At 39.0% G+C, this 17,401-nt stretch overlaps 1 protein-coding gene across 4 annotated transcripts in view; it reads left to right on the top strand.

The window, feature by feature from the left end:
- pax5 (paired box 5) overlaps nt 1-17,401 on the top strand; it is a 158,544-nt gene that overhangs the window by 80,092 nt on the left and 61,051 nt on the right. For all 4 annotated transcript variants that reach the window (XM_034035849.3, XM_034035847.3, XM_059025908.1 and 1 more), the window contains exon 7: nt 8,637-8,766. In XM_034035849.3, coding sequence (XP_033891740.1) covers nt 8,637-8,766 — 130 coding nt within the window. The remainder of the gene's footprint in view (nt 1-8,636; nt 8,767-17,401) is intronic.

Here is a 17,401-nt window from a genome sequence, read left to right as displayed (position 1 = left end):
TGACGGGGACAGCGCCCCACTTCGTGCCTGAACTCCCCGCAGACAAAGCACCAACCCCCGGTCTTCTAGGTCCTCAAAGAGGTCCTCCCATTCGCCATCCCGCCAGATCCGGGAAGGGTAGGGGTTCCAGCCGCTCCACTGCTCCGTCTAACTCTCCAGCACAAGCTCTAAACTCTCTGGCACCCAGGCGGACAGCACCTCCCTCTCCGACGCTGGAAGTGGCACCGGTTCCCTTGCTTGTCTGCGAGAATGGCCACCCCTCCTCTTTTGCTTCGGGGCAGGCAGTACCTCCTTGTGCCTGTAGGTTTTGTTCTTATCCCGCTTCTGACGCCAACGTAGCGTTTCACAGACAGCTAGAAAACAGGTGAGACAGACACATTGGTTTCTCGTTCCAAAAGCTTTATTCAGCACTCAGTCACACACACAGCTCCCTGGCAGCTGCTCCGGAACCATGGCAACTGCGAGACAACCACAACAACAGGGCGTCACAGCACCTTTTATAACCCCAGCCCCCCACCCCCCGCTACTATATTCAAAACTTACACATCCCATTGGTCCTCAGCCACACATTTTGGGCCAATGGGAACACACTGAACACGTGAACACACTGCCTTACAGACGGGACCAATCACAGGGAGACACAGACCACAGACTACACGACTGATACAGCAGGAAGGGCCAATCACAGGGGAGACAAAGAACATGCCCCCATGCGCAGGCTAGGGTCACACTGCAACAGAGACAGAGTTAAACAACGGCGGGAAATACAGAGGGGGAAGGGAACACAATTACAAACAACGGGAACGACATAAGACACACACAGCACGTAAACACGCATACACAGAAGTATAGTACAACACAAATGCACAGATCATTACGATATATATATATATATATATATATTAGGGATGGGAATTGTAAACATTTAAAAGTATAAACTCTAAAGAAGTGGTAAAACGTTTAATAATATGCTAGACATATAACTGGTCATGTGACAAATGTCACCAAAAGCATCTTTTTTTATGCATTAATTTTAGTAATTTATCACCAGTAGTCCGTCGCGTATCAGACTGCTCTATAGTTCCACAGTAAGGGCGGATATTATAAAAAGGAAGGGGTTTGGCAATTGCCTCCAAGTAGCTTTTCTAATTGGTGCAACAGAAAGATTGACGATGGGGCGGGTTTTAATCTCGGTCGATCTGGCACTTCATTAAGAACATAAGAAAGTTTACAAATGAGAGGAGGCCATTTAGCCCATCTTGCTTGTTTGGTTGTTAGTAGCTTATTGATCCCAGAATCTCGGCGAGCTTCAACAACATTACTGGGGAGTTGGTTCCAGACCCTCACAATTCTCTGTAAAAAAGTGCCTCCTATTTTCTGTTCTGAATGCCCCTTCATCTAATCTCCATTTGTGATCCCTGGTCCTTGTTTCTTTTTTCAGGTCGAAAAAGTCCCCTGGGTCGACATTGTCTATACCTTTTAGGATTTTGAATGTTTGAATCAGATCGCCGCGTAGTCTTCTTTGTTCAAGACTGAATAGATTCAGTACTTTTAGCCTGTCTGCATACAACATGCCTTTTAAACCCGGGATAATTCTGGTTGCTCTTCTTTGCACTCTTTCTAGAGCAGCAATATCCTTTTTGTAACGAGGTGACCAGAATTGAACACAATATTCTAGGTGAGGTCTTACTAATGCATTGTAAAGTTTTAACATTACTTCCCTTGATTTAAATTCAACACTTCTCACAATATTTCCGAGCATCTTGTTGGCCTTTTTTATAGCTTCCCCACATTGTCTAGATGAAGACATTTCTGAGTCAACATAAACTCCTAGGTCTTTTTTCATAGTTCCCTTCTTCAATTTCAGTATCTCCCATATGATATATGGTATAGTGTGGTCATTTGGTAATACCAATACAAAATGCAACATAATGTGTGTAACTTTTATAACTGACAATGTAAGATTGTTAAAGTGATGACAATACATATTAATAAGATTAAGTGGAATTATTTGGTTAGCTCTATAAATAACTGGCTTCGGTGGATTAATAAACAAGTAATTGGATGGTCCAACAGCAGGCTGGGAAATAGTTGAGACTGAAATAGTAATTAAATCACTCATTAAAGCCATAACTGCTTCCTGTGACACTGTGAAAATGTTTTCTGATTTCCTGTGCACATTTGTTACAATGGTAGTAATGCCCACCATAGGGTATCACTGAAGGTTTGTTATTGGCTCAGTTACCTGCTGTTCTTTTCCTGAATTCAGCAAAGATATGGATAAAAAAAAAAATCCCCAAAAAACATTTTATCTAAGCTGTTGTAGCCATATATGTGACTTATTAATAAATTATAACAATTGTGAACAGATCAGTTATTTCAATTCCTAACACAGTATCAGATAAACTATAATTCATAATAATAAAATAAACATTACCTTTCTACAACAACAGTGCAAAACTCTGCATTCAGAGTGACCTTTCTTGTCCTGTTGCTTCCAAATATTATGTTATAACCCCAACTCCTACACTCCCTCCCCTCTAGTATCAGGATAGATACATAAATAAAGAACAATTGGGGATGGGGCATTAGTTGCCTGATATACTGCACTCAAACCCTTTCTTTCTTATCACTCAATATATTGGCATCCCTGATTAGAAAGTCAGCTCTTATCAAATCCAGAATTTAAAAAATCAAGCAGTGAACATCCTTACAAACAATAACTATGTATTATATGTTGTAGACTCTGAATGTACTTTATCAAATAAAGTGCAGTTAAAATGATGGTTCCTGCTTTCTGCTCAAATACATTCTCCTCAAGCAAACCCCTGTTACAAGCAGAGTAGCAGAGAAGCTGTGGTTTATTACTGTTTATGGTCTATGGGTCTTGTTTACATGAGATGAGGTTGGGTGGGGGAGGAATGGAAATGCTATTATGCAAATTGCTTTGAACGTCCGCACTGAGCCTAAATAATTTTTGTGTTGGACGATTAAACCTCATCTGTTATTGATATGGAGCTGCAGCGGGCTATTAACGAGTCCCAGCAGTCCTTACTCCCTGTAATAGGAAAATTGAAGGGAGGAGACAGGAAATAAAAAGCAGCAATAGCCTGGACTGCGTTCTGATTGACTTGACTGTTCCAGGAGACCCTCAGTTGTAGGAATTGTGTTGGAGACGCTCCGAGCCCTTGCAATGTGGAATCAACACTCTGGAACATTGGCATACGTGTTTTTCTTTTATTTTTGCCTAACGTGTGCCCCAATCCATTGGGAAAGCAGAGCAATTGCCTTTGGGAACGGTGACACTGCATCATTTTTCTCCTCTCTTTCCCTGTCCCTGACACAGCTGTGTATTCACATTTTGATCAGGGTTGATAGCTTATGAATTCCAAAATTGACAAAATTTACAGAAAAATGAGGATAATCCATCTTCCTTAGCTGCCTGTCAGGGGCTGGCGATACTTCATAATCTTCAATTACTGGTGCTATTCTCAGACATTTGCATGTCACCATTATAGCTAAATGAAAATGAGGAACAACAAGAGAGGGGAAATGCAGCTATTTATATTACAGTGAGGAAGAGAAAAAAAAAAACAGGCCTGTTCAGAACTATTCATGGATTTGCTTGTTTATGAATCGTAGGCATTTCATACTAAAAGTCCAGCAGTTTTGGATCACATCTAACATAGCTTGTTTCTTTTTTTCTGTATAAAATGGTATGTGTATATACACATTTAACCCTGTTTGGTAAGGATACCTCTTTAAGGAGTTGTCATGATTATTATCGGGTTGAAGTTTTCCGTTATAATATTTTCTGTCTGATTTGGGTCACATCACTCAAGGAAGTCTACAGTTTTATGTCTGTTATGCTTACAGTGAGAGCTCTCCCTCTGTTTTGTGTAATTACAACTATCTTCTGAACCAGTTGTGTGCAGTGCACACTCTGAAATAGCGTACATCCTTGAATGAGTGTTGCCCAGATACGTTTCAACATTTTAATAAATTATTGGGGCAGCAGAAAAGGGAGAAACACGAAAACAAATTGATTGTAGTTATTTTGATGTACATACAAAACTGCAGAATAACTTTGTCTTCTTTACCTCAGCTGTGCAGGTGGCTGTGTGGTTGTGGTTGATTTTCAGACAAACCATAAAACTGAAAGCACTGCATTGCCTCTAGCTTTAGGACAATAACAGAATGTTGCATCTCAAAGCTAGGCACAACACCTGTGCACCATTTAAGTCTCCATATATTTTTATTATCCAAAAATACAAACTCCATGCAGGCTATAATTGGTTTTCAGTTAAACAAATATCTTAAAACACTAACGCGTACACAGGAAACAAAGAACTCACAAAGCACACACACAAAAAAACTGTCAGAAGTCAGTTTTGATCAAATCCTCTCCAAACTTGAATAAACACCTCTTTGTATTACTCACTAAAGCTTATACTCCCATATTTGTGGCAGCCATATTCGATTTTTGTATTTATTTGTATTACTGTCAAAACAACAAAAAGTTCCCAAGATGCAGCGAATACCAGTAATCACACATCAATCAAGACATGCATTGCTTGTTGCTGGTTGAGGTCTTCATATTTTGCTTACTTTTGCTTCTATTTGGAGTGCTGAAGTTGGATTCATAATTTTACGTATTTATATATATATATATATATATATATATATATATATATATATATATATATATATATATATATATATATATATAAATACATAAAATTAGATTTGTTGGTACCCTTACAGTTCATTGAAATAATGCTTCATTCCTCCTGAAAAGTGATGAAATTAAAAGCTATTTTATCATGTATACTTGCATGCCTTTGGTATGTCATAGAATAAAGCAAAGAAGCTGTGAAAAGAGATGAATTATTGCTTATTCTACAAAGATATTCTAAAATGGCCTGGACACATTTGTTGGTACCCCTTAGAAAAGATAATAAATAATTGGATTATAGTGATATTTCAAACTACTTAGTTTCTTTAATTAGTATCACACATGTCTCCAATCTTGTAATCAGTCATTCAGCCTATTTAAATGGGGAAAAGTAGTCACTGTGCTGTTTGGTATCATTGTGTGCACCACACTGAACATGGACCAGAGAAAGCAAAGGAGAGAGTTGTCTGAGGAGATCAGAAAGAAAATAATAGACAAGCATTATCTCCAAGCAGCTTGATGTTCCTGTGACAACAGTTGCAAATATTATTAATAAGTTTAAGGTCCATGGAACTGTAGCCAACCTCCCTGGGCGCGTCCTCAAGAGGAAAATCGACCCCAGATTGAACAGAAGGATAGTGCGAATGGTAGAAAAAGAACCAAGGATAACTGCCAAAGAGATACAAGCTGAACTCCAAGGTGAAGGTACGTCAGTTTCTGATCGCACCATCAGTCGCTTTTTGAGCGAAAGTGGGCTCCATGGAAGAAGACCCAGGAGGACTCCACTTTTGAAAGAAAAACATAAAAAAGCCAGACTGGAATTTGCTAAAATGCATATTGACAAGCCACAATCCTTCTGGGAGAATGTCCTTTGGACAAATGAGTCAAAACTGAGCTTTTTGGCAAGTCACATCAGCTCTATGTTCACAGACGAAAACATGAAGCTTTCAAAGAAAAGAACACCATACCTACAGTGAAACATGGAGGAGGCTCGGTTATGTTTTGGGGCTGCTTTGCTGCGCCTGGCACAGGGTGCCTTGAATCTGTGCAGGGCACATTGAAATCTCAAGACTATCAAGGCATTCTGGAGCAAAACGTACTGCCCAGTGTCAGAAAGCTCTGTCTCAGTCGCAGGTCATGGCTCCTCCAACAGGATAATGACCCAAAACACACAGCTAAAAACCCAAGAATGGATAAGAACAAAACATTGGACTATTCTGAAGTGGCCTTCTATGAGTCCTGATCTGAATCCTATCGAACATCTATGGAAAGAGATGAAACTTGCAGTCTGGAGAAGGCACCCATCAAACCTGAGACAGCTGGAGCAGTTTGCTCAGGAAGAGTGAGCCAAACTACCTGTTACCAGGTGCAGAAGTCTCATAGAGAACTACAGAAAACGTTTGATTGCAGTGATTGCCTCTATAGGTTGTGCAACAAAATATTAGGTTAGCGGTCCCATCATTTTTGTCCATGCCATTTTCATTTGTTTTATTATTTACAATATTATGTTGAATAAAAAAATGAAAAGCAAAGTCTGATTTCTATTAAATATGGAATAAACAATGGTGGATGCCAATTACTTTTGTCAGTTTCAAGTTATTTCAGAGAAAATTGTGCATTCTTCGTTTTTTGTGGAGGGGTACCAACAAATTTGAGCACGTCTGTATATATATATATATATATATATATATATATATATATATATATATATATATATATATAATATATATATATATATATAGTTGCAGGTTCTAATTTTTGGTAGGCCAGAGTCGGAGCACATATGATATTTTCAAGGTGCAGTTGCTCCAAATATATATATTTTTTACTTATTTCAGAAGACTGACTAAGATCCCATAATTAAAGTGTTAGCATTAAACAGTTGCTCACAGTTATCATACTTTTTTAGTCTCTGCATCTATAATAAATACCTGGACAGACAGCAAAGTCTTCTATCTGAATTAGTTGTGTGCACAGGAGACTACATGGAATAATGTAGCAAGGAGGCACCTAAGAAACTTACAGTGCCATGAAAAAGTATTTGCCCTCTGTCTGATTTTCTGCATTTTTGCACATTTTTCACATTGTATTTGGTCAGATTTTTTTGTGGGTTGTAGTAGTATATAGATGGAGTCTGAGAGAAAAAATGACACCAAAGTTTGGTGCTTCTTTCATTTCTTTGGTGTGCAAACATGCAATCTTCAGGTGTGAAAAAGTTATTGCCCCCCCTAGTTAACTCAACCCAATTAAAGGGATAATTAGGGTAAGCTGTTTGAGTACTTTGGCTAACAACCAGGCCTGATTTGGGCCAGCCCTGCCCAATATAAATCTGACTAACATTGGCCCTTACCATCAGAGTGAAGTTGTCAGCACACAGGTTCTAGAGGCACATCATGCCACGAACAAAAGAAATTCCTGAAGACCTCCGGAAAAAAGTTGTTGATGCCTATCAGTCTGGAAAGAGTTACAATGCCATTTCTAAGGCTCTAGGGCTCCACCAAACCACAGTCAGAGCCATATTGTCCAAATGGAGAAAGTTTGGGACAGTAGTGAGTCTTCCCAGGAGTGGCCGTCCTGCCAAAATCTCTCCAAGAGCAAGGCGTAAAATCATCCAGGAAGTCACAAAGAACCCTAGAACAACATCCAGGGATCTGCAGGCCTATCTCACCTCGGCTAAGGTCAGTGTTCATGACTCCACCATCAGAAAGACACTGGGCAAAAATGGGATTCATGGCAGAGTAGCAAGGTGGAAACCATTGCTCACTAAGAAGAACATGAATGCTCGTCTCAAGTTTGCCAAAAAGCACCTGGATGATCCTCAAGACAATGTTCTATGGACAGATGAGTCAAAAGTGGAACTTTTTGGCCGACATGGGCCCCGTTATGCCTGGCGAAAACCAAACACTGCATTCCACAGTAAGAACCTCATACCAACGGTCAAGCATGGTGGTGGTAGTGTCATGGTTTGGGGATGCTTTGCTGCATCAAGACCTGGATGCCTTGCCATCATTGAAGGAACCATGAATTCTGCTCTGTATCAGAGAATTCTACAGGAGAATGTCAGGCCATCTGTCCATGAGCTGAAGCTGAAGCACAGCTGGGTCATGCAGCAAGACAATGATCCGAAACACACAAGCAAGTCTACATCAGAATGGATGAAGAACAAGAAATTTAAAGTTTTGGAATGGCCTAGTCAAAGTCCAGACCTAAACCCCATTGAGATGTTGTGGCAGGACTGAAACGAGCAGTTCATGCTCGAAAACCCACAAATGTCACTGAGTTAAAGCACTTCTGCATGGAGGAGTGGGCCAAAATTCCTCCACAGCGCTGTGAGAGACTAATCAATAACTACAGGAAGCATTTGGCTGCAGTTATTGCTGCTAAAGGTGGCGTAACCAGTTATTGAGTCTAAGGGGGCGATTACTTTTTCACACAGGGGCATTGGGTGTTGCATAACTTTCTTTAACAAATAAATGAAATATGTATCCATTTTTTGTGTTATTTGTTCATTCAGGGTCCCTTTTATCTAATATTAGGTTTTGGTTGAAGATCTGATAACATTCAGTGTCAAAAATATGCAAAAATGCAGAAAATCAGACAGGGGACAAATACTTTTTCACGGCACTGTATATTAGTACAAAACATTGCAGTTTCCATTAAATGTGTAATAACCAAAGCCTTAAAGAAGTGTCAGAAATGTGCTACCCAGAAGGGGAAGCCAGTGCAAAAATACCCCATGAATGATCTAGTGTATATTGTCAACCACTTGGTGGTTACTTGCCCATACAACTCGTCTATACTAGCAGTGCTCCCTCACAATAGGGCCCAGTAACCCCTCACCTTTCCATCCTTGTCAGATTCTGCTTGCTTCCCAGCACTTCATTTTAGCCATATTCACCAGTGCCAGTCCTAGACCCCTGAAAAGTCTTTTCTGACGAGGTCTCTCCGGTTCTGTTTGCAGGGCTCAGAATACTCAGCCATGGCGTCTTTAGCGGGTGGACTGGATGAGATGAAAAACAGCCTAGGCAACCCAGCCCCAGCAGACCTTGGAGGCAGTGTCCCAGGTCCGCCGTCCTATCCCCTTGTAGCAGGTAAAGGACGTTTATACCTCACTGTCTTTCTCTCTTACAGGATTGATTTCACTATATCATTGTTGGGTGTCTTTCTGGTGTAGACCAGTGATATACATTAGAAAGTTGCAAAGCCAAGTTCACAATTTTAGAGTAAATGAGCTACTCATATTTAATTAGGGTAGTGTGGACCATCTTCTTCCAAGATTGAAACTACATTTTGAGTGGCCATGGCTAATGAATTATTCTGTTACTGTTTCACTTCTTCGGTCATTTCATTACAGCAGTGTTAATGACTGCAAAATATTTCCATTGTTAGGGGAAGATGCTGGTTGGGTAATGAAAGGTGGCAATATTTCTCTCCAGGTATACCAAGGAAGAGTTCCGGAAACTAAGCCATGCAAACAGAGCTTTCTTTAGCCTAGTATACTGTAGTACCAAATATGTTTTAAAAAGAAAATACATGTTTGCTATATCAAATATTTTATTCAAAACTACAAATGTGAGATCCTAGGCAGTGAATGGAAGTCCATGACAGGGAAGATTATTTTGTTAGGTAAAACAGGTCATCTATCGTTATCTCTGAGTAGCTGTTTGAAAAGGTGAGTAAACCTCTGCACATTTCACATCTGTACTTTTAACTGTTTGTAGATGTTACATGTTGTCCGATTATTATTAGGAGGCTATGTGGTCCAGTGGTTAAAGAAAAGGGTTTGTAACCAGGAGGTCCCCGGTTCAAATCCTGGCTCACTCATTGTGTGACCCTGAGCAAGTCACTTAACCTCCTTGTGCTCTGTCTTTCGGGTGAGACGTTGTAAGTGAATCTGCAGCTGATGCATAGTTCACACACCCTAGTCTCTGTAAGTCACCTTGGATAAAGGCATCTGCTAAGTAAACAAATAATAATAATAAACATATTTGTATACAGGAAACAAGTTAATACCCCACTTATCCAAGCTGTGCCACCCTGCTTTATGAAACCGTGGAACAGGTTAATGAGGAAGAAAAAAAGATCAGACAGGATATCAGATAGGGTAGCGTCTGTGGTAACTTTCATAATTTTGACTCTGGGTGTATTAAGTAATAGCAATTTATATTGTAATATAGTTTACTTCTAAACACATTTTAAAGGGTTGGTTATACAGGTATGTTCTGTCGTCAAACTCCTGAAACAATATCCTCAACTCCAGTGTGGCTGTAAACTCCTGCTTATGACTTCTGAGGTCTCTCGTCATTAACACACTCAAGACACTATAAAATGATGAGGGCTCTCATCATGGGCACTGAAAGGTTTAGAACACGTACCTTTACATATCATTTGAATTTATATTTGTATCTTCCCCTTCCAATTGTAAGGTGTTTGCTTCAATCATTCAGAGTGGTTTGGGGTTCTGATGCTCCAATGCGGAGTTATCCTTTTTCTCAAAATCTGCTTGGCTCTGAACTTGCTTTGAGCTTCTTCATTCTATTCAAATAATTTGACAATGTGACCTATCAACTCTGCCAGTCCCACTTACTTTCTCTGTCTATAACAATGTAGGGTAGTAATGGAAATGTAAAAAAATAAATTAAAATACTAAGGGAAATGTAAAAAAGAAATGTTCCTGAATACCTTGCCAGGAAATATTACACCCCACTGCAGACTGTAAATAGAATGTAAAATCACTCATTAAAGCAGTAACTGCTTCCTGTGACACTGTAAATATGATTTCCTGTGCACATTTGTTACAATCGGCGCAGTATTAATGCCCACCATAGGGTATCACTGAAGGTTTGTTATTGGCTCAGTTACCTGCTGTTCTATTCCTGAATTCAACAAAGATATGGATGAAAAAAATCGCCAAAAAACATTTTATCTAAGTTGTTGTAGCCATATATGTGACTTATTAATAAATTATAACATTTTTGATTGGTTATTTCAATTCCTAACACTGTATTAAACTGTAATTCATAATAATAAAATAAGCATTAGCTTTCTACAACAAGAAAACACTGTGTAACAATCTTTTTTTTTTTTTTTGGTTCCTGGGTAGTAAGTGTTATTTCCTAATTGCTTATGCCTCAAAAGTATAGAAAATGGCTATTATTCCCCACAAACTTTGCTTTTGTGACCAGGACAGTGATATTTTGAAATTTACCTATTTTCCAGAACATTCCAGATAGATTCAGTGCTGAGTAAACTTGGAGTAACTTCTAGAACTTTCTAGAACTTTCCAGTAATATAAATAGTAGTATAAATACAGGGGCCTTAAGCCCACCAGTTGAGTTTAGTTCCAGCTGCCTAAGTGGATACATATCTGCATTTTTCTGAGATGGCATCAAGGTCATAGGAGACTTCAAAATGGTGGCATTCCTGATGGGTCTCCAAGGCGGTTTTACCAAGTTTCCCTGCTATCTTTGCCTTTGGGACAGCAGGGACACCAAGGCGCACTACCACAGGCGGGACTGGCCACAGTGGGCCGAGTTCTCTGTGGGGAGGAACAACGTTAAGTGGGAGCCACTGGTGGACCCCCGGAAGATGCTGATGCCACCACTGCACATCAAATTGGGCCTTATGAAACAATTTGTCAGAGCTCTAGATAAGGAGTCGGCAGCCTTCAAGTACCTTCAAGACTTCTTCCCTAAGCTTTCTGAGGCAAAGGTCAAAGCCGGTGTCTTTGTCGGACCACAGATAAAGAAGATCCTGGAGTGCAATGAATTCCCCAAGAAGCTCACTAGTAAGGAGAAAGCGGCTTGGAACAGCTTTGTCGCAGTGGTTCGGGGCTTCCTGGGCAATCACAAGGCCGAAAACTATGTGGAGCTGGTTGAGACTCTGGTGAAGAACTACGGCACAATGGGCTGTAGGATGTCCCTCAAAGTCCATATCCTTGATGCTCATCTTGATAGATTCAAGGAGAACATCGGAGCATACTCGGAGGAGCAAGGCGAGCGCTTCCACCAGGATATACTGGACTTTGAACGCCATTACCAAGGACAGTATAACGAGAACATGATGGGAGACTACATTTGGGGGCTGATTCGTGAAAGTGATTTAAAGTATAATCGTAAATCTCAAAAAACTACTCACTTCTAAATCTTTTGTAGTCATTTTTGTATTACTTTAGTATAAATACATGTTAATTTGGATTCATATGTTGTTTTTTTCTGACTTTATGTGAACGAAAAGACACAAATTCGCCCATTTTCTCATTGGAAATAGGTACATTTAAAAATATCACTGTCCTGGTCACAAAAGCAAAGTTTGTGGGGAATAATAGCCATTTTCTATACTTTTGAGGCATAAGCAATTAGGAAATAACACTTACTACCCAGGAACAAAAATTGTGTTACATAGTGAAATCAATGTATATGTGGAGGAGTGTGGGTGGGTCATGTGAGAAGTCCAGACCTATCATCATCTATGGTTGCTAAGAAATATATATATATATATATATATATATATATATATAAAATTTAACTTTTCTACTGGCGCCAAAATTTAATGTTGCTGGCGCTATATCAGGTACCCTAATTTGCACCCCTGCCATTACCCCAATATCTCCCAAGTGTGACAAACCAACATGGATTCGCAACTTGATTCTTGTACTTTTTATCAATGTCTTCTGTTATTGGTCTGCCTGAAGGTTGTGCAAGTGGTGTACAGTGAGTTTACAGGTAAAACATTATTTTTGGTATTTTAGAAGCACTAGTGTACCTTCACAGTTTTTATTTTTTTTATTAAATTGAATTACAATCTCAGTGCCTCCTGCATAGTTGATAAACAGAGATATCTGTAAAACAATTGAAGTCAAAATAAAGCACACTTTTAGGCAAACTGCAATTGGTTTTCCATATTATGAGGAAAAACTGTATAGGGCTCAGTTTTGTATACCAACTTCACCCTTATAAAAGGTCACCAGGGTAAATATGGAGTTTACCATGTCTGGCCATACTTACACTATGAATATACTGTACTGCAGCATGATTTTAAACATTTTTCTACTATACAATACCAAGCTCCTCTGTGATTTACTAGACTTGCACAGCACTTTACCATGCTTTAAGTTAGCTTAACCACTCTTGCTCTGCTTTTAACATGGTATACCGCACTCAAGTTTTAGAAGGACAGTACATACCTTTAAGCAGAATAAAGTCTTGACGCCCGCAGTGAGATCTGTGAAACGTCAAAGCTAATTAGTGTTAACTCAATAACCAACAGCATTAGTTTCCCTCTTTTGCGTGCACTTTTAATACAAATGGCACGTTACGAACCATTTCCAGAGATTTCATTTGACTGCTTGTAAATAATTTTTACCTCCTGTATGAATCCCGTAGTCAGGCAACATATCAGTTTCATGCACTTAATAAAAAGGCTAATAGAATGCTCCTGCAATTTTCTGTTCCGATTGTCAAAAGAACCCTTGTTTAGGACAAGCAGCTAATTAACTCCCACACTTGAAATCTCTGACAAATCCAGAAATTCTGTCCTAATGAGAAAATCATTACGAGACCAATGGAATTCGAGCAAATCCTCGTCTGACAAGGTATATTATAAACTGCTAAGCTAGAGAGCAGGTGAGCTTGTCATTCTAAGGGGGTTAGTGAAATACTTCCCTCACAATGGGGCGCTGGCTGGCTGGGGCTGTAGCGGCTCTATTTCTTATTGAATTGTGTGCCCAAAACAGCAGGAACACGTTAGACTTTATTTTAAAAGAGCGATAGGCTCTTACCTTTTAATTAGCATAATAACATTCTTGTTTTACAAAGCCATTTTATTCTATACACAACACTGTAAATTGACTTCCTGTGCTACAGTTAATGGGATCCCACCTGAGCCTTAAAGGTAATGGGCAGCAATGTGGAGTAGTTGTTAGGGCTCTGGACTTGACCGGAGGGTTGTGGGTTTAATCCCAGGTGGGGGACACTGCTGCTGTACCCTTGAGCAAGGTTCTTAACCTAGATTGCTCCAGTAAAAACCCAACTGTATAAATGGACAATTGTATGTAAAAATAATGTGATATCTTGTAACAAATGTAAGTCACCCTGGATAAGGGTGTCTGCTAAGAAATGCATAATAATAATAATTATAATAATAATAATGGGACCTCACTTGAATTCTTTTACTCTACACATAAGTGAAAAAGAGTGTTGTGGCAGGAAACAGGGGCTTCACCACTTGGTGAATGTGAAATATGTGTCTGGGAAACAAAAGGATCAACAAATAATTTGACTTTTACATTTAAACTCACAACATAGCACATAATGTATACTGACACTTCATTGTATAAACTATGTAACACGCATTCTTTCTTATTTGACCAGAAGAAATTCAGATTTAAGTACTGGTGAGAAATTCACACCAAATAATGTAAAGGGACAGCCTCACTAGCACTCTGTTCTTTGGAAACCCGCAGCAGAAACTTCTGTGCAAAGGGCCGGCCTGGATCTCTCAATGGCAGATGTCTAGGGAACTATGTCAGCTCAATAGCACCCTCTCGTGGTTGTGAGAATTGTAAGTTTCAGCTTCCAAAAAATACAAATCTGGAATCAATAATTTCAAAAAGGTCTTTCCTGCTTTTTTTTTTTTTTTTTTTTTTTTATTCAAGTTAACCGTTTACCCGCATACACAATACTGTCACAGGCAGGTAGAAAACCTTATTGCAGACTTTAAAAAAATCATAGCAAACCAAGGTAAGATACAGTAAGTCTTATGACATCTCCTAAACAGAAGTCCTCCTTATTAAAAGTGGTAGAAATGTGGCATCTGGAGATGTGTGATGTGCACACTGCTGAGTTACATGTGTAGTTTCTTACAAGCTATAACAGCACACAGTGACATATTCATTAAATTACTTCAGCTACTGTAGTACACTACAAAAAATGCCATTTACCTTTTGATACTTGTTTGTTAACCATAACATATCAAAATAGTTCTGGTAGCGAGTGTTAAAAATTAAGTTGTGCAAAACATTTCTATTCACTACTTTCCTGTGAAGTGTAATAAAAAAAATACCATACCAAGAAAGTTTCTGGTAGCCTGTCATCATTTATTGTCTTAAAATCCCTTTTTCCATTTAATGTTTCCTAATCAGGAAGGTTGTAGTATAATAGTGATAATGATGCTGCTGGGTGTGTACTTCAGTAATAATGGAACTCCCTCATGCAAACAGGCAGATTCAGAATATTTTTTTGTAGGGCATCTCGTTTGGCAATTAACTTTATTTTCAAAATAATTAATGCCAGTCGACTCAAAACAGACCGGAATAATTGGCACACTTCTAGTGTGATATAATTAATTTTACTGTGTGCCTGCATTAACTTTGCCCAAGTACTAAGACTAGATGTGTAATAAATGTAATAAAGTATAATCCATGAAGTTTGTCTTTCTCAGTTCCCCGATGCATAGCACTGTAGGAAAACTTGCAGAAATTCTGTGGGTATTACTGCTGCAGGCACCTGTCTCCTCTCCATCAGGAGAGCTGGGGGACTAAGTGTCTAGCTCTGGTCCCAGCAGCAATTGCTGTCTAACCAAATTGGATACACATACCTTTTAAACAGGCCCAGAGTACTTTTAGACTTTTGGAAAACAAGTGGATTTACAGTACAGTGGAAAGAGAAAGCAGTGTTTGACTGCATGCTGTATGACTGTAATATGGTAGGACTTGTGGGGTAAACAAAACAGACACAGAAAATGAGAACACTATCTTAAATAAAATAAGTGTTAAAAAAACAATACAAAATGTCAGTGATTGCAACATGTAATCGATTTTAATGTAGACCTAAGTTGTCTCCCATTTACCCCAATAGACTTTTACCTCATCACATGTGACCAAGTAATTGCTTGATAGAGAAAATAATCTCTGTATAGGGATATCACTGATGTTAAGTAAGTCATGAATGGCAGAAGAGGGCTAGTTTTGAAGATGATCGGACAGTCAATCTTCATATGCCCGCAGAATCTAATACGCCGAATAATTTGTGCTAAATATTAACCCTAATCCTAACCTAACCCTAACCTAAATCAAGGTTTAACACAACTGAATAAGCCCTTCTCTTTCATAATAAATGAAAGAGTGAAAGGTTAAGTGGTTCTCTAAAGAGATATATGCAAAAATATAAGTGTGACATCCAACAGTTTCATCACAATTGGTAAAGGGGTACTGTAGATATATGGAAGATGTGAAAGTGTGACACACTTGTGACATCTGTCTCCATGGAGATATGCACCTGCCGCATAATAAGCAGCTTAAGAGAACAATTTAACTTTTAAGAGACAAGAAAAAGTGAGGTTTCTATAACTTGCTAGTTTACCATCTCCCATTGGCAGAGATATATTAACTAAAAACAAGATGTTCTTAAAAATACCACAAATACAAATTAACACCCACTCCTTTTCCTTATTGGTTTATTTTTATTTTTCTTTACTTGCTGTAATGTTTTCAGGCTAAAGCCGAATATATATATATATATATTTTTAAAATCTCGACTTGTTTGAGTCGTGACCTTGATGACAGACTGTTAAGAATGGTAGAAAGCTGAAAAACTGCTAAAATCCCCCCGTGGAACTGAGGGCAGACCTTTCTTCTTCTGGGATTCGTGCCAGACTGGCTATGAAGAGCCCATCTATTGTTTAGCAATAACATTTAATTTGACCTGCTTTATGACCCACTTCAGATTATGAACCAGTCACTGCTAATGCCTTCCTATACTATCATATGTAAAACAAAAACATGTGTAAAATGAAAATAATATTGTGTAACTGTTATGAAAAGTACCCTACTTGCTTCGCCTGTAGACTAGCATTAATTTTTTTAAGAAATTCTTAAAAAATCTTCTGATTTGTAGAAACGTTAAAATTGTTAAATAGTTGATTGAACAAGAGAGAGTGCATTGAGTGTTCAAACAGAATGTGTTATAGAGCCATCATTTGATTAACATTTAGAGATTGGATGGACAGTGTACATGCTTTTTGAAATGCAGTACACTAAGGGCTAGTGGACTGGCCAGGATACATTTGGGGATAGACCTGAATACAGGAAGCATACCTCCCTGGAAGGATGAGTGTGGTCCGAGTACTCGGTGCTCTCCTGGACTTTAATTCCTGTGCTGTCAAATCTAAGAGCATATTGGTCATAAATGAAACTACATTGGTCAGCCAAGAAGATAGACTTTTTTATGAATTGTTTTGCAAGTTAGCTTTGGCCCCATAAACCCCCCAGCTACGTAATGATCGTTCAACTCATGCCTCTACACCACCAGGCCAAAAATGTTATTGTTATTGTTATGTTGGGTGTTTTCTGTCTCTTGATTGAGCACTCAACTTCAACAAGGAAACCTTTCTGAGACCTCAGATCTAATTATTCCTCTCTTTCCAACTCTGTTTCTTTTCCCCTGGTTGTTTTAGCTTAAAAAGCTTGTCTCTCCACTAAATTAAGAAAGTGAGTGAAATTGATGGCTGGAGTCTTCAGTGTTTATGATGATGAATGGCTTTCACTGCCAAAGCTTTTATTGTCTGTGATATGTAAAGAAAGGAAAATGATTTATAATGACAGATTGTCATGTAGTTTAATACAGTTATAAATCCTGACAATGCTGATAGGCAGGCAGGCAGGCAGGCAGGCAGGCAGGCAGGCGGGGGGGGGGGGGGGGGGGCAGTGACAGAAAGAGATTGAGAGAA

Source organism: Acipenser ruthenus, chromosome 1 (assembly GCF_902713425.1).
Source record: "Acipenser ruthenus chromosome 1, fAciRut3.2 maternal haplotype, whole genome shotgun sequence".
NCBI lineage: Eukaryota > Metazoa > Chordata > Actinopteri > Acipenseriformes > Acipenseridae > Acipenser > Acipenser ruthenus.
Note: the sequence above shows the minus strand (reverse complement) of the source record. Positions and strands in the feature narration are given on the sequence as shown.